Source organism: Ursus americanus, chromosome 8, assembly GCF_024610735.1.
Source record: "Ursus americanus isolate L20-20 chromosome 8, mUrsAme1.1.p, whole genome shotgun sequence".
Classification (NCBI taxonomy): Eukaryota; Metazoa; Chordata; class Mammalia; order Carnivora; family Ursidae; genus Ursus; species Ursus americanus.
The window spans coordinates 42614463-42636616 of record NC_142134.1 but is presented as its reverse complement, the minus strand read 5'-3'; the positions used below and the strand labels follow the sequence as shown (position 1 = coordinate 42636616).

The 22154-nt window shown below is 39.9% G+C and overlaps 1 protein-coding gene across 2 annotated transcripts in view; it reads right to left on the bottom strand.

The window, feature by feature from the left end:
- CHIC2 (cysteine rich hydrophobic domain 2) overlaps positions 1-18619 on the bottom strand; it is a 56914-nt gene extending 38295 nt beyond the window's left edge. The window contains exons 1-2 of one of the 2 annotated variants that reach the window (XM_045816040.2): positions 18127-18258; positions 13801-17465 (exon numbers count right to left, since the gene is read on the bottom strand). In XM_045816040.2, the coding sequence (XP_045671996.1) occupies positions 13801-13841 (41 nt within the window). In that variant the 5' untranslated portion in view covers positions 13842-17465; positions 18127-18258. Of the gene's footprint in view, positions 1-13800; positions 17466-18126 lie in introns of both variants that reach the window. The other variant, XM_045816039.2, reaches the window with a different exon arrangement.
- Between the last annotated feature and the right edge of the window lie 3535 nt (positions 18620-22154).

Here is a 22154-nt window from a genome sequence, read left to right as displayed (position 1 = left end):
TACCTGCAACTGTTACTGTTCTACATAATTCTGGCATTAATGCCATTCTAAGACTGACAGACTCCATTAAATCCATTTTCTGTCTATAGGCCTCACCACAATATGGTTCTCCTTGCCCTAAGAGATAACTCACGTCCAACCTCAAAACTCCTGGAATGAGGAAGTGGTGTGAAATGCTAGGTGACAGCTCTCTGTGAGGTCTCTAGATAATGTACCTCCTTTTCATCTATTTCCCTTAGGGAAGGAGGATAATCAACAGATGTTTACTGACTATAAATTATAAATTTCCATCTCTTGAAGTATTATCTCCACTGGTCTGAAGCTATTCTCTTTCAATGAAGTTTCCATTTCAACCATGTTTATTTTTTTAAAGAATTTATTTATTTGACAGAGAGAGAGAGAATGGGGGGGAGGGGGAAGGGCAGAGGGTAAGGGAGAAACAGGCTCCCAGCTGAGCAGGGAGCCCGATGCAGGGCTGATCCCAGGACCCTGGGATCGTGACCTGAGGCAAAGGCAGACGCCTAACGACTGAGCCACCCAGGCACCTGTTTTTTTTTTTTTTAAGAGAAAAAGAACACATGCATGCAAAGCGGGGGGGGGGGGGGGCAGGGCAGAGGAAAAGAATCTTAAGCTGACTCCATGCCCAACGCAAAGTCCAACATGGGGCTCCGTCTCATGACCCTGAGATCATGACCTGAGCCGAAAAGAAGAGTCTGACACTTAACCAAGCCACCCAGGAGCCCCCCTCCAAGTCTAACTAGAAAAGTCTTCCCCTTTCATCCCAGCCATTAAGACATTTAACACATATTAAATTATTTTATTAAATAACTATAGTTTGCTGCCATGTAATATGCTAAGTTGAAGGGAGCAGTCCAAGATGAGCTTAAACCCAACTTCCTTTCTTTTTAGAGCCTGAATATTTACTTATCGGCCCTGTGACTGAGTGTTGATTCTTTACCCAGGGAGCACAACCAGCTAATTAATTGCCCTCTTGCTCCTGCAGGTCAGGGCTCTTTTAAATCAGGCTAATTATTCTTCCGAGTAAGAACTTACGTTCCATGGACATTCATTCAGTTCCTCTTCCAGTCATACTTTTTTGTTAAGCTGTATTTTAGGAACAGACAGTAAACCTACCTCTTCCTTCATCTCACTCCCCAAAAAATGTCCCAAGAAAGATTACCTAGTGACAAGATTATCACTATATGAGAATGCTTAGCTTTTCTACCAGCCATTAATTTGGTGCTAATGATTTTTTCATTCCCCCATCCACTGAACAAGAATACCTGTAACAAGTGTCAAGATAATGCTGCACTCAAAGTCCCTGAAGTCTCCCCAGCCCACAGGAGTGAATCCCAACGGTACTCTTTCTCTTTCAAAATCTCTAAACAACGGGGCACCTGGGTGGCTCAGTCGGTTAAGCATCTGCCTTCAGCTCAGGTCATGATCCCGGGGTCCCTGTGTCAGGCCCTCTGCTCAGTGGGGAGCCTGCTTCTCCCTCTCCTTCTGCTGCTCCCCTTGCTTATGCTGTCAAATAAATAAATAAAATCTTTAAAAAAATAAAATCTCTAAACAGGACATTCAATACTCAAACCAAGTACTCGTGATTACTGGCAGAATTCTGCCAGTAATCAGAATGCGCCATGATAGGCAGGCACCCTTTCTTCATCTCCATTTGGAATATAGTTCTGTCCTACAGGGGTATTCAAATTTGGCATAAGGACCTTTTTGCTCTCTTACATCCTTGAGGAACTCAATAAACTTAAGTTTATGTGGTTTATATTTACCAATATTTTGGATTAGACATTAGAACCGAGACACCTAAAACATTTTTAAAACTGATTCATTGGGGCGCCTGGGTGGCGCAGTCAGTTAAGCAACCGACTCTTAGTTTCGGCTCAGGTGGTTATGTCAGGGTCGTGACACTGAGCTTTGTGTGGGGCTCCTTGGGATTCTCTTCTCCCTCTGCCCCTTCTCCCCCCACTTGCCCAAGCTGACTCTCTCTCTCTAATAAAAATAAGTCTTAAAAAAAGTTATTCATAAATGAGCCCAGTATATGCTAACAAATATAACATTTTTATAAGAAATAACTTTTTCAAACCAAACAATTTTAGAAAAGTATTGTTTTATATTTCCACACCTTCTTAATGTCTGACAATGAAAGGCAGCTGGATTCTCACATCTCTTTGTGCATTCCATCTGCTGCAATATGCTCTTTGGTTGATTTTATAAGGAAAATTAGGCCTCACCAGATACAAAGTTGGAAATTGGTGTATATCATTCTTTTTTTTTCTTCAAGATTTTATTTATTTATTTGACAGAGACAGCCAGCGAGAGAGGGAATACAAGCAGGGGGAGTGGGAGAGGAAGAAGCAGGCTCCCAGGGGAGGAGCCTGATGTGGGGCTCGATCCCAGAACGGTGGGATCACACCCTGAGCCGAAGGCAGACGCTTAACGACTGTGCCACCCAGGCGCCCCTGTGTATATCATTCTTGATAATATACCAAAACTCGACAAGTGATAGTGTCTTAACTGTTTATTTCAAGGAGGAAACTGAAACTACATCAATGAATTTTTAATACTTTGTTAAATTCCATTGGTGTATCTTGCATTTTGAATGGTTTTACCTATACCTGATTTTTAACTTCATACATTTGGCCCTTGAATATATTAGTAAACTAAGTTATTCAGATCTTCAAAATGTTAGACACACTTCATTGTATGATATTAGAATCATCACATTCATTGATACAACCACTTATCTCATCAGAAAGGTCTTTTAAGTATGGGCAGCTGTCATGTTCATGGTGACAGATACAATTTTTCCAAAATTCTAATTTTCATCTGAAAGCTAGAATTTCATTATTGACAACAAATGCTATCAGTTGTTTTCCCTGAAGTGACAATCTTGCTTTATTTTTTAAAAAATAGTAAGAGGCTCAGGGGGCCTGGGTAGCTCAGTCGGTTAAGTGTCTGCCTTCAGCTCAAGTCATGATCCCAGGGTCCTGGGATAGAGTCCCACATTGGGCTCTCTGCCCAGGGGGGAGTCTGCTTTTCCCTCTACCCCTCCCACCCTCTGATGCCCATGATTTCTATTTCTATCACACTGTTCCAAATCTCAACCACCATTTTCAGCCTTCGGGGTCACTCCCTCTGTGCTGGAGGTCCACAACACTATCCTCAGGTTTGATGATTCACTAGGAGGGCTCACATGACTCAGTATATAGTTGTACCCACAGCAAAAGGATACAAAGCAAAATCAGCAAAAGGAGAAGGCACATAAGGCAAAGTCCAGAAGAAACCAAGAGCAAGCTTTTAAGAGTCTCTTGTAAGAGTGAAGACAAAAGGATGTGCTTAATTCCTGCAGCAACTAGTTTTGACAATATGTACATAATACTGTCTACCGGGAATGCTCATTAGAGACTCAGTGCCCAAGGCTTTTATCAGGAACTGGTAAACATGCACCCTCTACTTAGCATATACCAAAATTCCAGAGTCCCAGAAGGAAAGCAGGTGTTCAATATAAACCACATTGTTCAACAGTTTAGGCTCAGTGAACTGTTCCTATAAATTTTGGGAATACTGGGGACCATCCTAAAGTCTAAGTTCCCAAACACCAGCCAATAGCCAACACTGCAAACAAGTATTTCTAAGGGTAGCAGCGGCTCCTTACACATAGCCTACAAACCTGCCTAAGTCTACCCAGCCTAAGAATACGAACCTCTATTTTCTTCTCTCTTAATGTACGAGAGTATCCACCTCTTTTCCTTCTGCATCCAGTATCTTGAAAGAGTCCTCACATGAACTATGTTTTTCTCACCTTCCATTCATTATTCAAACTACTACAATGAAGACTTTAATCTACATTTCTTTACTGATGAAACCTTCAACAGAGTAGTTGAAAACAACTATTTTCAGCAAGTCCTCCTTAGGGCATGCTTTCTCCCAGCAAAGAGCTTGAGTATTAGAGTGGGGAAAGTCTTATTTGGCACAGGATACAGCAAATACCTCTTTTGCAATGTCTTTGATTTCTGCCAGGCTTTTTATGTAGTATATATATCTCATATATTATTAGTTTGCAAACTTTATTTTTTTTAAAGATTTACTTTATTGAGAGAGATTTTGTTATTTAATTCTAGGCCAACCAAAGCAATACTGACATAAAGTTTTAAGATGATCATCTTATTTTATTAAATGTATAAGAAAAGGCACACTTCGTTATTTGTTAATGTAACTGCAAGATATCATCTTAACAGTTTTGATGTGACATAGATTACTTAGTTTTGATACTACCTTAGTTCCAGTTTTGGGGAATGTTGTCTTTTTTTTTTTTTAAGTTTGGCAGCAAGTGGGGTATCTAAATAGGAGACAATAGTTGGTAACATGAAGCTTAAACTAAAGCCAAGATACAGTAAAGCCAGGAATAAGTAGAAATAAAGAATAAGCTGAAACCAATAGTAAGCAGACACTATGAGACAGAGGAGAAAAGCAGTCTGCCAGTTCACATTGCAACAGCAAAAACTGGAACTGAAAGTAGGTAAGTCACTGTGACAGACCACTAGATCAGGGAGCAAAGGACACATGCCGTTGAGAAAAATAACAATAACTTCATAACCAGACCACACTATATCCAAAAACAATAATATTCCAGGCTCTCTGAAGCCTGGCTGTACAAAATGCAAATCTTCCTGTCTTCCTTAGTGTCCATTCTTATAATAAACTTCCACAGCGTAAGGTCCTCTGAGTGGTTCTATTCTTTGAAATCTAATAGAGCCTTATATTTCATACTTTAAGAACTCATGATGATATTGGCATATGCTCCCAATATGTTAAATGAAAAATGTATAATTCAGAGTAAGTATGGTCTCAATTAAAAAAAAAATATTTACATATATGCAGAGAAAAATTTAAAAAGTTAATCCATCAAAATATTAATCATGGTTAATCACAGGCAATAAGCTTATGGGTGATATTTCATTTTCTATATTTCCAGGTTTTCCAAAATTTCTATAACATATATTGCTATTTTAAATTAAACAGGGGCTCCTGGATGGCTCAGCTGGTTAAGTGTCCAACTCTTGACTTTGGCTCAGGTGGTGATCTCGGGGTTGTTGAACTAAGCACTGCGCTCACGAAGGAGACTGCTTATCCCTCTCCCTCTGCTCCTTCCCCCACTCCTCCCACCCCTGCTCACTCTCACTTGCTCTCTCTCTCTCTCAAATAAATAAATAAAATCTTATTTAAAAATCCCTAGAAAGAAAAATTTAATAAGGATGAGAAACAAGTACACCAAAATATTAAATGATCTTAGTCTCCTGGTGATTATAGACAGTTTATTTTCTGCTTCACTGAGATGTACTACTTCCCAGTTTTTAAATAATCTTTGTTTTTCATTATAATTAGAAAAAGGATTTTTTTTTAAAGGTTTTATGTATTTATTTGAGAGAGAACACAAGTGGGGAAAGGAGCAGAAGGAGAAGCAGACTAGAGCATGGTGAGGGGCAGAGAGAGGGAGAAGCAGACTCTCTGCTGAGCAGGGAGATCAAGCAGGGCTCAATCCTGGGACTCCAGGATCATGACCTGAGCTGAAAACCGACTGAGCCACCCAGGCACCCTGAAAAAGGATTTAAAAAAAAAGAAAAGAAAAGAAAAAGGAGGGATGCCTGGGTGGGTCAGTTGGTTAAGCATCTGCCTTTGGCCCAGGTCATGATCTCAGGGTCCTGGGACTGAGTCCCCCATTGGGCCAAGGAGCTTGCTTCTCCCTCTGTCTGCTGCTCCTCCTGCTTGTGCTCTCTCTCTCTCTCTCTCTCTGACAAATAAATAAAATCTTATTTTAAAAAAAGAGAAGTATTAAACCTAAAGAAAAAAAATAGATGATTAAAGAGGCTTTGTTTTGTTTTTAAAGATTTTATTTTTTAAGTCATCTCTACATGTTGGGTGTAGAGTTCAAGCCCTCATAACCCCGAGATTAAGAGTCACATGCTCTACTGACTGAGCCAGCCAGGCACACCAAAGGGGTTTTGTTTTTAAATCACACCAAGGAGGGGCTCCTGGGTGGCGCAGTCGTTTAAGCGTCTGCCTTTGGCTCAGGGCATGATCCCGGTGTTCTGGGATGGAGCCCTGCATCCTGGGATCGAGCCCTGCATCCTGGGATCGAGCCCTGCATCCTGGGATCGAGCCCTGCATCAGGCTCCTCCACTGGGAGCCTGCTTCTTCCTCTCCCACTCCCCCTACTTGTATTCCCTCTCTCGCTGGCTATCTCTCTCTCTGTCAAATCAACAAACAAACAAACAAATAAATAAATCAGACCAAGGAAATACACATGCAAATGACAAGCCTAGATTTCAAAATAATTCTACCCTTAAATATTGAATATCTACAATATGTACCGTAGAATACATTCTTTCGGATTTTTAAAGTAAGTTTAAATATATAATAGGTATATTGTGAAGAATTTGAAATTAAAGAGAAAAAAATAATTTCTAATTCACAACAGTAGAATCTCAGAATCTGAGAGCTGGAAAAAAAGTTATCATTTAGTCCAAATATTTCATTTTACAGATGAAAAAATTAATGCCTAAGAGAAGTAACTTAATATGTAGGATCTAGTCTAGAGCCCCACTTTCCTGAACCCAAGCCTGGGGCAATTTCTACTATAGGACAATGCCTCTAGTAACTTTCTCTGTAAGCATAAAAAAAACGTTTATCTCCTTGAACTAGAAACTTCCAGATTGAGAAAATATTTGAGAACTGGAGGGGGAAAAAGTTCTTTTTCCAACAAACAAATTATAAAATTAAAACTAGTACAAAATAAATGTTAATATTCTCACATGGATCTAGAAAAATGTTTTTCAGCTTTTCACATTTGTACCTAAAATCCTAAAATATATAGGATTTATAAACGTTTGTGTTGATGAATAATATAGAGAATGCATAAGTTTATTGCTTTGGTTGAATAAAATAAAAGCAGCAATTAAGCAAACAGAATCTAGACCAGCCAGACTGCTTGGAATGAAATCCTGACACTGCCAGTTACTGGATGTGTCTGTCACTTCGAGCAAGTTATCTTTTCTAAGCCTCAGTTTCCTTATTCATACACTGGGGACAATAATAGTGCCTAACTCATTAAATAATATAATAAAGCACCAACAGTGAATGGCATAAATGCTGTTATGTTGTGACTGCTTTTATTATTATAAAACAACATAAATGTCTGGTGTGTTTTTATTATGGTTATCATTCTTCTAGTAAAGTGGGCAATATCATTTAATAGCCACTATGGATAACTTGATAAATTAGAGAATGCCCCAATATCACTGACTTCCCAAATATCCCCTTCAAACAGCTTAGCAAATAAAATAGCCAAGGATCAAATTGGCTAATGTTAACTGTGAAAGATTTTCCAACTTTTTGCCAACCTCTTCAAGGTCAGGGGTGGCATAAAGGAAATAGAGTACCCAGGGAGGTGCTACATTTAGGAAAGCCAGGCAAAACTTAAGAGTTACAAACTCTACAAGCTAATATATTCAAGCATCAGGCCAGAAATCCAGGCAAGTGAGACAAAGGCTGAAAAGCACAAGTAAGTTATTGTGGTAAAGATGGAAGAACAATACAATGGAGAGACACATGCCCAAGTTCTAATCCTGGTTCAGAAAGCAATTAGGTATGTTGTCTTAGGAAAACAAATCTCCCTTCTGACTTTATTTGCTTCAGGTAAGACAAACTGGCCTCTCAGGGTCATCTATAGCCCAAAGGTCAAATGGTGTACCGAAGTTTTTAAGAAAAAAAAAAACAAACTAGCAAGGCTTTCTGAATTCACATTTTATAGGTAGGACAGCTGCTGTAGAACAGGAAGAAAGTTTAAAACTTTATTCTTGTCAAAAAGTTTTCGTTTTTCTCCTTTCAAGAGAAGGTTGTCAAGTTCATACTCTTTACCAAGTATGCCTCATCTCAACTTTCTGAGAAAGCAATTATGAAAAAGAAAAGTAAGGGGGAAATAAATGAGTTTAAATTTTAAATGGGGGGGGGGTCATTAAGAAGACAATTGTGAAAAGAAAAAAGAAAATAACTGTGAAAGATTTGAAGGTGAATGAACTGGCCATCTGGATATCTGGAGGGGATATTCCAGAAAGTGGAACCAGCCAGTGCGAAAGCCCTAAGCCAGGAGCATGCCTGGAGAACAGAAAGGAAGCTAGTGTGACCAGAGTGGGGTAAACAAATCAAAGAATAGTAGAGGGGAGCCTGGATGGCTCAGTCAGTTGAGCATCTGACTTGATTTCCACTCAGGTCATGATTTCAGGGTCCTGGGATCCAGCTCCACCTCAGGCTCCCCACTCAGTGTGAAGTCTGCTTGAATTTCTCTCTCTCCCTCTCTCTCCCTTTGCTCCTCCCCCACCTTGTGCGCTCGTGCTCTCTCACTCTTGCTCTCCCTCTATCTAAAATAAATGAATAAATAAATCATTTAAGGAAAAAAAAGAAAGAATAGTAGAAAAGTCAGAAAAGTAACAATGGGTCAGATCACAGAGGGTTGTGTAGGCCACTAAAAGGTACCAAAACTCTGATACAAAAAAGACAGGGTCTGATTTATGTTTTAAAAGGATCACTATGGGAGACGTACTAAGACGACTGTGAAGATTGAGAGGCAAAGGAAGGAAAGAAAAAGAAAATTAAATGTACAGCAGAAGAGAGATGGTGACAACTCACACCAGTAACGAAGATGATAAAAAGTGGCCAAATCCTGAATACATTTTGAAGCAGAGCCAAAGGATGATTTCTCTTTTTTAAGATTTTATTTATGTATTTGTCAGAGTGTACACCAATGGGGCTAGGGGGGCAGAGGGAGAAGCAGGCTCCCTGCTGAGTAAGGAGCCTGACACGGGACTTGATCCCAGAACTCTGGGATCATGACCTGAGCCGGAGGCAGACGGTTAACTGACTGAGCCACCCAGGCATCCCCAATGGATGATTTCTTGACAGCCTGGATGCAGTGAAAGAGAAAGAGAGACTTTAAGGAGGTGTCGAAGATGTTTTTAGTCTAAGCAAATAGGATGCCAGATCAGCCATCAACTCAGAATAAAAAGGCTGCAGCTGAAACTGACTTGGAGAAAAGATTATGAAATCAGTTTTGGATATTTTGGATCCTGAGACACTCAACCTGTATAAATCTAGACTCACAGGATTTTATCCTCCTATAGATATGACAAGACCTATAAACATGAACTAGAAATTTCAGATTCAAACTGAAAACATCAGCTATGCAGATGACAAGTGAAGACAGCACTTATTTCCTAATGTTGAACTCTGAGCTCAATGGAATCAGCTTTTGAGCTATTTTGAGAGATGGAGGTATAACTATAGAAGAAATTAACAGATATTAATTCATAAAAGTCACGCTTTAAATTCATCTGGCTGCCTCAACATACATCTGAGTATTGATGTGGCTCAAGGAAGAAGGGCTAGAACTGAAAGTGTACTGTGTTTACCCAGAAGACACAGAACCCCTGGAGTTGGAGACATAATTTTGAATCTCAGAACACGTCTAAAAATTTTAACCGTGTGACCAAATTCTGACTATATGCGTTCATCTGGCTCTGTGAAAATACAATCTTAATAATAAACTAGTGAAATCAAAGACTTAACTATTTAAATCATTTATTAATTCACTCTATCATATACCTCATCACCATACAGTTCTATAATATTCTAGCATTAGAATTTTACTAATTTTCAATGATTAAGACTATATTTTCAAGTATTTACAGATGATTATGTATGTTGTTAAACAATGGAAGTTATGAAAATATATACTGATTAAACTTCATGGTCTTAACCTCTGATGATATACGAATTCAACTAATCTAACTCAACTATCTAATTTTACACTACGTTAGAATATTCTTCACACTTACAGAAATCTTAATGAGCAACGCAATAAAGATAAATTATGCTCATTTAAGAAGTAATATATGGTTGAACTGGATTATAATATAAACTCCCAAAAATATCAATTTCAAGTGACATTTACAATAGTTTAGAAAGGGGAGAAAAAGAAGGGTGGGTACACAGGAATTCCTTTACCAGACTAACCAAGGACTCCACTAAACTACAACACAAGATCAAAGAGAATTAAAAAGGGAGCTCTTGCAGGAAGCACACACACATACACACACACAATCAAAACAAACAAATCAACCAAAGGTAGGTTACCCCAAAGTCCAACCAACTCTAACCTAAATAAGTTTAGGTTTACTTAGATGGTAGGATCCTACATAGATGGCAGGATGGAGAAGAGCTTAAGGAGAAAAATCATTTCTCTAGGCCTTCAAGAGAAAATTTCAGCCCTTGTGTATTCAACTTAGTTTTAAATGTAAAGACTTAAAAAGCACAGTCCTTTCCTCAAATCTAATAAACAGATCATTGTCAAACACCACACATCTTGTAGCCAAAGGGTAAGACTTTACAAAGTTCCTCACTTCAAAATCTCTATCTTGTGGGAAAGCCCCTTTCCATTTCCGGCACACGCTGTTCCCTTGCGTGCTAACTGCCCTGTGGTAGCAGAACAGGAAATGCAGGTATGTCATCGAGTCTCCAGTCAACAGTAAGGACAGCCACAGTTCTTTGACCTCACTCCTTACAAAGCCAAAGCAAAAAACATAAAAAACATGAGATGGAAATAAGAATGAGATGGAAATGGGGAAAGAGAAACGGCACAAGCAGCCACTGCTGTCTTTCCAGACCTCATAGGAAAGCTGTGAAATTTGATGACTTAAATAGACAGAAGTCAAACATCTTTATCTAAAGACCATCACCAAGAACATGTCTCATCTAGACCATTGAACAGCCTCCTAACTACTCTCCCCCCTTGCACTCTAATCCCTCTACAAACCTTTCCTACCCCCCACTAAGCTCACCAACCTCATGTCAAGGCACCATCCCCTTTACTCACTATATTCTGGCCACAGCACACGAGTAGGCTTTCAGTTCCTCAAGCCAGCTAAATTTATACTGCTGTTTTCCACACCTGGGATGCTCTTCACAGAACCCTTCCATCATTCCTAAATGTTAGTCCTCAGAGAGCTTCTCCCTAATCACATTATTTTCAGTCACAGCACTCTACTGGGCTCCTTTGAAGCAATTCACTCAGACATAATTTGTCTTTTAACCGTAAGTTCTGTGAGGACAGAGTAACTATGTCTGAATAAAACTATGTTTTATTCATAACTATATACCTAATGTCTCAAATAATACCTCCCATAAAATGTAATAAATGCTTGTTATATTACTTACCAGGAAACCTCAATAAGACAACTGGTAAGGAAGGATTAAGCAAAAAATTCTCTGAGGAAACAAATATCTTAAAACTCAAGTATTAAAAATCAAGCATCTAAGTCCACTACTCAGAACCAACTGCTCTTACTTTATTTGTAGTTCTAGTAATGTTGGTTGTCTCATTCCCAACCTACAGTTCATCTATTAGATAGAAAGAAGGTAAAACAGGAAGGAAAAGTTCACACATGTGAAATTTAAAAGGAAGTACCATTTAGAGAAGATCGTCAAACCCCAAAATACCTCAATGGCCCCTAAGAATATCACTGTGTACCAACCCGATTAATATCTGCTTTTGATTAAATGTTTCAACTCAATCAAATAATTCTGATTATGCTCACAGTCTTGTTTAAAAGCAGGAAAGCACACATTACCTTTTAGATGGATTTCCAAGAAAATGGTAAAGATTAGCCATAAAATGTGCATTAAGGATGAACACCAAAATATGTAATAAGTAATAATTTGCTTAATGTCTACTGTGGGTCCATGACATTAAATTATTTTTGACTCCCACACCTTATCTCTGAGGTAGACATTATCCCTTTTGCAGATGAGAAACCTAAAGCTCAGAAAGGTTAATGGTTACAGTTAGGAAGTATCTGAGAATTAAAACTAATCTGCTTAACAACAAAGACCATACTCCTTCCACATACCATCAACTGTTTCTAAATGTGTCTGCTATGATATGAGAATCTCCTAAGCTCTTATTAAAAATAACAATTCCTAAACTCTTAAAGATTCTGATTGGGGATGTCAGAGCTAAGAACCTAAAATGTGTATCTTTTAAAATGTTCTTAGTGATTCTGATAATCAGGCAAGTTTAGGAAATCTTGCACTGGGATTAAGCTAGACTACCTGACCACTGAAAGTCTGGCTTAAGATCTGATTTTATAAATGGATTCTGAACAAATTATGAAAAGTCACAAAAAAATCTTACACAGAAGATACTGAAGTAAGGACACTAAAAAGTATCTGTTGCTACGTGTTATATTTAAAGCCTAATTTTACTGAGAATAAAATCTTAAGTAGCTTTATAGATTAGAAAGCAAAACCACACACAGATAAGATTGAGCCTTTAACCTATTAGGAATATAAACTCAAGTTTGAGTTTAAGAGCAGCTCTCAAAGTAAAAAATACTATTCTTTAAAGAAAATACTATTATTCAGAGTAATGTTATTTAGAATAATAGTATTTGAGTAGTTATCATCATAAATAATTTCATATAACTTATTTTTCACCATTTAGTCCCTGTATTCCACTTAGCTAGTCACATAAAATTTTAAGCACTGGTCAATATTACATCAGTTAATAGACAGGAAATCCAACACTGAACTGTTTGGACTGAAACACCATGTAAATTTCAAACTTCAAATACACCATTTAAAATTTTGAAACTTCAGCTTACTACCACATTCCTCATTTCTTCAAGAAAGTTTACCCACTGAGAAGTTTTAGTAGTTGGTCCAATTATCTAGCACTTTTTTTTTTTTTAAGATTTTATTTATTTTACAGAGAGAGACAGCCAGCGAGAAAGGGAACACAAGCAGGGGGAGTGGGAGAGGAAGAAGCAGGCTCCCAGAAGAGTAGCAAGCCCAATGCGGGGCTCAATCCCAGGACCCTGGGATCATGCCCTGAGCCGAAGGCAGACGCTTAACGACTGAGCCACCCAGGTGCCCCTATTTAGCACTTTTTTCTCTGTATTATCAAAAGATATGTTCAATGCTATATCTTAAACAAACTAATTTCCTTTCAATGATAAGGAATAAGAAAAATCTCTGGGGGAAAAAATGTCTTAATTTTACAATTTCCCAATAATTAAAAATTTTGTTTAAAAAAAAGAGAAGCCATTTATTTTTTGAATATGATTTTGTAAGAGTTCTATTGTAAAATATCGTTTACCTTCCATAGGAAGTTGAGGAAGGGAGGAAAACAGTTACTCCTTTGGCAATTCTGACAAGATCCAAAGATGTATGTGATTACCTCATTTATTTAGAGAACATTTTAGGATTTATAATATTCCAGACACTGTATTAAATAGTGGAGAAAGAAGACCAATAAACGTTAATTCCTGCCCTCAAAGAACTTTACAGCTTTATGTAGAAACATCAAAATAAGGTCTTCAAATATCTCAAAATAAAAACTTTAATCTTTAAAAATGGAAGATGCCTTATATTTCATGCTAGGTGGGGGAAAGGAGGTGAAAACTGTAAAGTTAAAAAAACTGTTTAATCAAAGTGATTCTGTTATTTGGGCAAATCATATTCAGATTTCCCGTTGCTAAGTACAGCATCTGGTAGCAGTCTTGAAGTACTGATACATTTCAAGATAGACCATTTTTTTATTAAATCTACCATTTGAAAGGTCAAGGTGTTCTTGTGGTATCTCCTATGCAAATATCTTATTGTACCCCAAAGTAAGTTTCCAAGTCTTTTCATTTCAAGCCACATTTCTAAATCTTTCACTTTCCCACAGCATACCTGAGATGAAGACAAGCAAAGAGAGTGAGTTCCACAGCCATTGGTAAAAACTGGTGCTGAAGGATGAGGAATTATTTGTGGAGATGGTAGGAAGATTATACCTCAGAAGAGAGTACACGAAGATACAATAATTAAGTGAAATTAAAAGAGAATAACATTATTAGAAACAAACCTTAGCAAAATAACTTGGCTGTATGTCGGGGCTTTAGTTAGAAATCAAAGATTATGCCCTAGGAAAGCCCCAAGTGTGACTGTGATATAGGAGGGCATGAGGTGATACAGAAGTAAATAATGTCAGTTATAGTGATAGATCAGCTAGGGAATTCTGGCCTAAAAAACTAGATTTAAATTCTAATTTTTAGATTAACATCCTTTAGCACTATCATCATTATGAAAAATCAGTCTTCAACAACAATCACTATATTTTGCACAAATTTACTGAGAGGTAAAAAAAGAACTTCATAATTTTAAAATATTAACCAATCTAGCCTACACCACCTAATAAATTAGTCACTTTTCCCCTCATCTACATTACATAATGAGAAGACTCTCTCTCTCTCTCCCTTCCCCACCTTTCTCGCTCTATCTCTGTCTCTCTCTCACACACACACTCACACTCACACACACACTCACACACACACACACACACAGGAAATCTACTTTTAATTGAAGTCTGAACTCAAGTCTTTTAAATCACATGTACATAAATATTAAGCAATAATAGGAACTTATTTCCCTCTTCCTTCAAATACCACTTTTCCTCAAAATATGCTTCTGTGTATCTCTCCCTGTTGGAACTGCCACGTTGTTCCATACTGCTACATGAAATCTAACAATGAAGAAAATTATTAAACTCAACCAGAAGGATGTCAAAAAAGAATACTGATCATGATGCAAGTACAAAATATAAGTCGGATTTGCAGTCAATATAAAAATATTTGCAAGGTGCCTGGGTGGCTCAGTTGGTTAAGTGTCTGACTCTTGTTCTCAGCTCAGGTCTTGATCTCAGGGTCGTAAATTCAAACCCCACATTGGGCCCCACACTGGGTATGGAGCCTACTTTAAAAATAAATAACTAAAATAAAAATATTTGTATTAAAAACCACATTAAAGCAGACTTTGTTTAGACAAATTATTATATCCTTATATCCCCCAAATCTGATTATGCCCCGAAAATGACCTACTTGTGTAGTAGAAAACGGAAAGTAACTTACTTTCTCACATCACTATAATGACATGCCAAATCATGTTATATGAGAATACAGTGATTTCTAAAATAAAATAAGAGTAATACTATAATACAATAGCCTGAAGTAGGGAGGGAAAAAAGAGCAAAAACATTAAACTATAAAGGTCTACTCAAAAGTGAAATCTATAAAAAACATAAATGATGAATCTATATCTTTTAAGATTGATCTGGATTACAGATGATTCAGTCTGCACTATCATTTACTTCCAAACCAGTAAGTAAAGACTGCTCTAAAGAACTCCTTAGTTTAAAAAAACAGGTGGGGTGGGAGCAGTGGCAGTTTTACCATAACTGTTTTTACTTGTTCTTCCCATTTACATTCAGAGGCAAGAAAAACTGAACATGCTCAACAGTTATAGTAACCCATAAGCACCAATTTCAGAAATCTTTGTAGGCACTAACTGGGCTACCAAATGTCATAGCATGCCTGTGAATTATGCATGGCAGAGTCATGTAAAAAAAAGTTTTGTAATTCATCGAGCCTTACATCGAAAACCGGGGATGTACTGTATGGTGACTAACATAATATAATAAAAAATCATTATAAAAAAAAAAAAAGTTTTGTATTACTCTTACTCTACTTATCTATGTCACCACAAAACAGGTTCAGGTTTTCAATAAAGATTCTTACTAATTTTCATCAAAATATTTCACATAGCAATTTAAATACATAAATGTTTAGAAATGGAAAAACAGGACAAAGTCAATCACTGTTAGGTCTGAAAGGAGTTCTGATTTCTTAGTATTGTGCTTTATGCTTCTCAAAGTGGAACACTAAGTGTGGAGGATTATTAATGAAGGTTAATACGTACTGAGCACAGTATCACATACTGTGATGAATTCTTAGCATATATTATCTAATTTAATCCTTAATAACCTTAAAAGTTAAAGACTATAATGAATCCTGTCTTAACTGAAGAGCATAAATAATTTACCCAAGTGGCAGAGGGTACATTTGAATCCAGAGCCTAGAACCAAGGTAATGGGAAAGAGAGGTAAAGTGATTGGCAGAGATCACAGAATTAACTCCCATGTAGAAAGGCATACTGCTTACTGATGGCACATATTCCTCCTCATACTCTGGAATAGTGGTTTTCATCCCTGGCTACACATTAGTCACCTGTGGGACTTGCTAAAAAAAACAAAACAAAACAAAACCTATCCTTGCTTGGGGCCCTCCCTCGAATACCTGGTGTTCAACTGGCCTGGCCTGGGGAGAAGGCACCATCTTTTGTTCTTTTGTTTGTTTTTTTAATCTCTCCAGGTAATTCTAAAGGGCAAAAGGACTAAAAACCACTAATAATTCTTCCCCACCCTGTTAACCTCTCTACAATCAAATTTACTAATCACCTATTTAGTTCTGAGCACTTCCATCTATTACATATTCTATTTACCCAACAAAGTGCTTAGTTTTTCTTTACCTTAAACAGAGGAAACATTACAACTATACCTGCACCTTTTTAAATAACAAAATTTTGCCAGCTTTTCTTTGACGAGAGGAACGCAGCAGGAGGAAAGGTAGCGAGACAGCATCAAAGAGTTTGAAAAATCCCTTCTTTAAGCACCCATATACTCCTCAGGTTTAAAACAAGGTAAAAAGGTCCTAGGAGTCAAACTAAAAAATTACATGGCAGCCTATGAGACTCAAAGTTCTGTGATATATGTTAAAGAGAGATTTAATATCCATGATACCTCTTAATTCTGCTGGAAATGACAGTTAAAACACTAAGTAAGTGCTATTGTGATAAATCCCACTGTCTTCCCATGGCTCTGTGACAGTGATTATGCAGTGCTTTTACCCTATAAGTCACCTGAACATAAACAGGTGCTAAAGAAATCAAAGCATTACATAAGCACACCCAAACAACAATATGGCTGGTCATAACACGTAGTAATCCAAGGATTTCGCTGACAATCTCATATGAGAAGTCTTACGGTTTCACTAAAAGTTATTCACTGCACATCCCACTCACCCTACACCAAAAGTATAATGAAAACTGTTCCAGACAGTCTCAGACTTGCTGGCCCTTTTATTTTACTAAAAAAGGTTAAGTGTGGAGATACCTGACAATCATGGAAGTTTGATCTAGGATTTGAACAAGAGATCCAAAATGAAGAATATAAATACTTCAAGTTGTACAGAACTCTGGACTTCTCAGAGAAACATTACAAAACTTCCTGCTTCCGGACAGCTCATTATTTGGTTCAAGTCTTCACATTCCTTTATTAGTCATAACCTTTTACAAAACTCTCATTCCTTATTGTTTGAATAATATTGGACTTCTAAATGTTGCAAATCAGACTTACAGGAACGCTTATCAAACGAAGAAACCATCCCAGAGTTCATGCCGAGAGGCAACTTAGATTACACAGAATCCTCAGCAACCTGAGCAGAGTGTGTCCATCACGTAGACTTCTTTTTAAAAAATTGGTTGTAAACATTCATCATTCTGCATATCTCAAATATAGGTTCATGTATACATTTTTATCATATACAATTACAGGAACGTGCATTACTTCCGCAGAAATTAACTCTGCAGGAACTGGGAAGACCTGTGAGTGTGTGAGAAAGGCACAGGCACAACGACAGTGAACCACTCATTACCAATTGTCACTGGGGTCTCATATGGCCCAGATCTGGCCACAGAGCCATATGTTAAAAGGCTCAAAGGCACAGATGAGGAGAAGGAACCACAGGGTAACTGGATGAGAAAACAAGGGAGAGGCACCTCATAAATACGTGTACTTCCACCCCGAAGCTGAAGGGGTGGCCCAAAGGGCAGACCCTAAAGAAAAACCCTCCCTCCTGGGATCCGTCACATAGCCCAGGCCTAAAGGGCCCGCTAAAGGGGGTATGGGGGCGGGGGGGGCGGAGGAAGGGCAGTGTCTGTCCCCACTTCGGAGACCGAAACAAATTAAATTAAAGCAAGTTCTCACTTCCTGGTCGCCTACTCTTCCCAAAGGCCCCGACACAAGACGGACACCGGGGTTAGAGCGCTTTCCAGGAGTACGGGGGAGAGGGGCCCACCCCAGCCCTGCACCTTCCCGTCCTCGCCCTCCCCTCCTCCGGGCCTTACACGGTGACGTGACCGGAGCCGCGGACCACCACTGGGTCCGGCGAGTACTTGAGCAGCTGCTCCTCCAGGGCCCGCTCCTCGTCCTCTTCCTCCTCATAGATCTCGTCGAAATCCGCCATCCTGAGCCTCCAAGGCCCCCTACCCAAAGGGGCCTGACTCCAGAGGGTGGGACCGGGATACGGGCTGGCGAGGCGGCGGAGGCTGAGGGGAGTCGCTGCCGCGGGCTCAGAGGCCGCGGAGATCGGTCTTGGCTGCCTCAGCTCCGGCTACAGAGGAGATGGGGTCCCGGCCGTCGCCACCGCCGCCATTATCATCAGCAATAACAACAACACAACGTCAACATCCGCCCAAGGGCCGACACCTCCACCAGTACCGCCGCCGCTGCCGCCGCCGCCGCCGCCGCAGCCGCAGCAGCAACTCAGGCAACCACAGCAACAGCCAGAGCCACCCGCAGCGGGAGCAGCCGGCTACGGCATCGCGAGACTTCCCGGGAGTGCGGGCGGGCGCGTGGGCGCTGGTGTGCGCAGGCTGGCGGGCGGGAGCGCGCACGTGAGGCCTCGCGCGCTCCCAGGGCGCCTTGCTTCCTTCCTCCACTCCCCCCGCCGCCGCCGCCTCGTGAGCGCGCTCCCACCGGCGCGGTCCCGCCCTGCACCAATTGGGTCGGCGTTCCGCAAGGGATGGCTCTAAGGACAGGAGGCGTTGACCCCGACTCAAAGGACGGAGCTCGGAGTGTCCAGTGGAGCACTTAGTCACCCAAAGTAATCTCGAATCAAAACAACGAAAAATAAAAACACTGGTTGGAATAGAGAATTTATAGTGCGTGTCTGCCTACTTATCTAATAATCGAATCTCGATTTTTGTCAGGTTTTTTTAGTCTTGATGAGAACCAGAGTCAGTACTTTCCCAATTTGAGGAGCCCAACAGAAACAGTGCAAATATTTTTGTCCACTTTAATACAGGAATTTTCAAAACATGTCCAAATTCAAACCTTGTGGTCTTATCATCCCCTTAAATATAGTCCAATACATGAAGCCAAGGATGCTATTTGTTTATAAGAAAACTCATTGTAGTCATGCCATGAAGCAAAATTGACACATTCTCTGAATTCCAGATTAAAAGAAGCAATTTTCTGCCCCAACTCCCTCATCAACCATAACCTGTTTTCTTCCATTAGGACTTTAGGGAATCCCTTTTCCCTCCTTACAGCTCCTCCCACCAAAGGGAAGAGTGGAGAAGGGAGGGAAGGGGAGGGGAGATAAGAGAAAGGGAGAGGAGGAAGTGTATGATGGATTCTACTTACCTACCTAGACCACTAGTAAAGGCCTAGTGGTCACTTTGGGTAGTTAGTTTCATAGTCAAGAAACTGTCCAGACATCCAGAAAGTTCAGCGGCAGGAGTGAGCTCCTGAGAGTCCTGGATAATGATTATACACAGTGGAGGCAGGAGAAGATAGCCATATTGGATCCAGTGCCGGTCAGACTCTTCTCCAAGTACAGTGTTCACATTCTGACATTTCCCTTGAGATGGGTCACTGGTGAACTTGAGAAAATGCAAAAGAGGACGATAAAGACAGCAAGAAATACCATTTTCCTATTGGAAATACTTGACGGAAATGAGTGTAGCTAGCCAAGAAAAGATAAAGGAAAAACACAGTAGTTGTATCAGACTTGCTGTATATCTCCCCAGAGGACAGTTATTCATTTTTTCATCCAACAAATATTTACTGAGCTCTAACTATGTGTCAGGCTGTGTGTGTGTGTGTGTGTGTGTGTGTGTGTGTGTGTGTGTGAATGAGATACAGTCCCTCTAATCTAGTAGTTTATTTATCACTAAGGTAAGCAATTATAATTCTGTCAAGTGCTCCCAGAGGAGTTTACGGAGGGTACTAATGAAGCACACAGAAGGCAGCTTAGCTTGGTGGTTAGCAATGGGCTCTGAAGCGTGACTGCCTGCCTTTGAATCTCAGCTCTGCCACTTACTATGTGACCCTGAACAGTCACTTAACCTCTCTGTTCCTCATGTGTAAAATGAGGATGAAAGTACCTACCCCCACTAGTCTGCTCTGTAGATATAAGGAACGCTTAGAAGAGTGCCTGGCACACAGCAACCGTGGGGCAGCAAGAAGGGATGTCTAAGGCCCCGTCCCACTCATCAGCTCTATGAAGATGAGCACAGTTGTTTGCATTATGTAATGCTTTATGGTTTATAAACCACATACATAACAAATCATTTAATAATCCTCAAGAACCCAATGAGGTAACCAAGGAGGATGTAATTTCTTCCTTCCCTTCAGAGATGCTATGTGACTTTTTCATGGCCAAATGGCTATTTAATAGTCAACTCAGGGCTTCAACTTCAGTGCACTCATAAGCTAAGCTCCTGAATTTCCTTCTTGGCAGGAACCAAGAGGCCAGTGGCTGCACTCTGTTGAAGGAGTGGCTGCGAATGGGAGGGTGAGAAAAGGGAACAAGAGGAAGGAAGGTCAGTATGTTCCAGGCCTGGCCCACACCATAACTGAGAATTCACCTTTCTGTGGAAACAGTGGCCAAGGTAAGGGACTGATGCCCCAAAGTGTCTAAATCATCACATAGATGACAACTTCCTGAGGGCAGAGGAAGTCACCCACAGCTCCTTCCATCCCAGCAGTTTCCTAAGTTCCTGCTTCCGAAAAGGAGCCTAATCAATGTTCTCTGAATTGAGACATATTGTTACTCACGCTAGCTCTACAACATCATGAGTTAATTAGGCTTCTGAGGACTGTGAGAATGTCACCCTTTATCTTAACACTGGTTCTGTGTGGGAGAAATGTTCTTATTCTAAGATCTATTCAACAGGGAGGTCTTTGTATCTCCCACTGCCTCAGTGTAAGGTGGGGGCTGTCTTATTTTTGTTCTTCCTATTTTGCTCTTCTTTTAGTGCTCTGAAAAATCTGTCAGAGCTAGCAAAAGGGTGTGGGACCTGGGAACGAGGCGGAGAGGATGAGAGAAGATGAGTCAAATATTTCCCTGATGATAGTTGACATCATAATCCCAAACTCCACCCCCAACCCTCCAGGGTCCAGTTTCTTGTCAAACTCCTGCCCCAGTCTCTTCTTGGGGGCAAACTCCCCTTTCTCAATATATTTTCCCTCAGTGTCCAGGTGTTCCCCTGCTCTCTACTGCATAGATGCCTCTCCATTTGCGATCCCCTTTACATTTCTGCTTCACACACTATCACATTTCCCTTCAGACTAAATGGCTCAAAACCAAACAAGATAATGCCTCAGGAGCCTCATGAGGCAACAGATCTTCAGTTGATTTTAAGGCAGATATTCCTAGATTTGAAAACTTCCAAGTTCTATCACTACCTAGCTAAGTGGCTTTGGGCAGATTCAACTTTCTAAGCCTCCTTTTCTTCATCCTGAAACAGAATCTGTCATGAAGTTATCAAAGATCAAATGACGTAATGCTATGGACTGAACTGTGTCCCCCAACAAATTTATATGTGGAAGTACTAACCCCCATTGTGATGATAGTATTGGGAGGTAGGGTCTTTGGAGGTAATTAGGTTTGGATAAGGTCATGAGTGTAGGTCCTCAGGATGGGATTAGTGCCTTTATAAGAAGAGACCAAAGAGCTTGCTCTCCCCACCACTCTCCCCTTGGTGTGAGGATACAGAAAAAAGACTGTCACCTGAATGACAGGAGGCTATCTCTCACCAGGAGCCAAATAAGCCAGCCCTTTAATCTTGGACTTCCAGTCTCCAGAGCGGTGAGAAATCAACTTCTGTTGTTCTGTTGTTCAAGCCACCCACTCTATGGGATTTTGTCATGACAGCCCAATCTGACTATGACAGCATGTAAACTCTCACTTTTTCACTCATCCCTTCATTAAGCAAATATGCACTGAACTACTCCTATGTGCCATGTTCTGTGCCAGGGACTAGGGTTTAGCAATAAGATATTAAACAAAACACAATCCCTGCCTTCATGTAGCATAAAGTCCATTGTGGAGGGCTGACCAGTAATTACAAAAATGATTAACTATTAG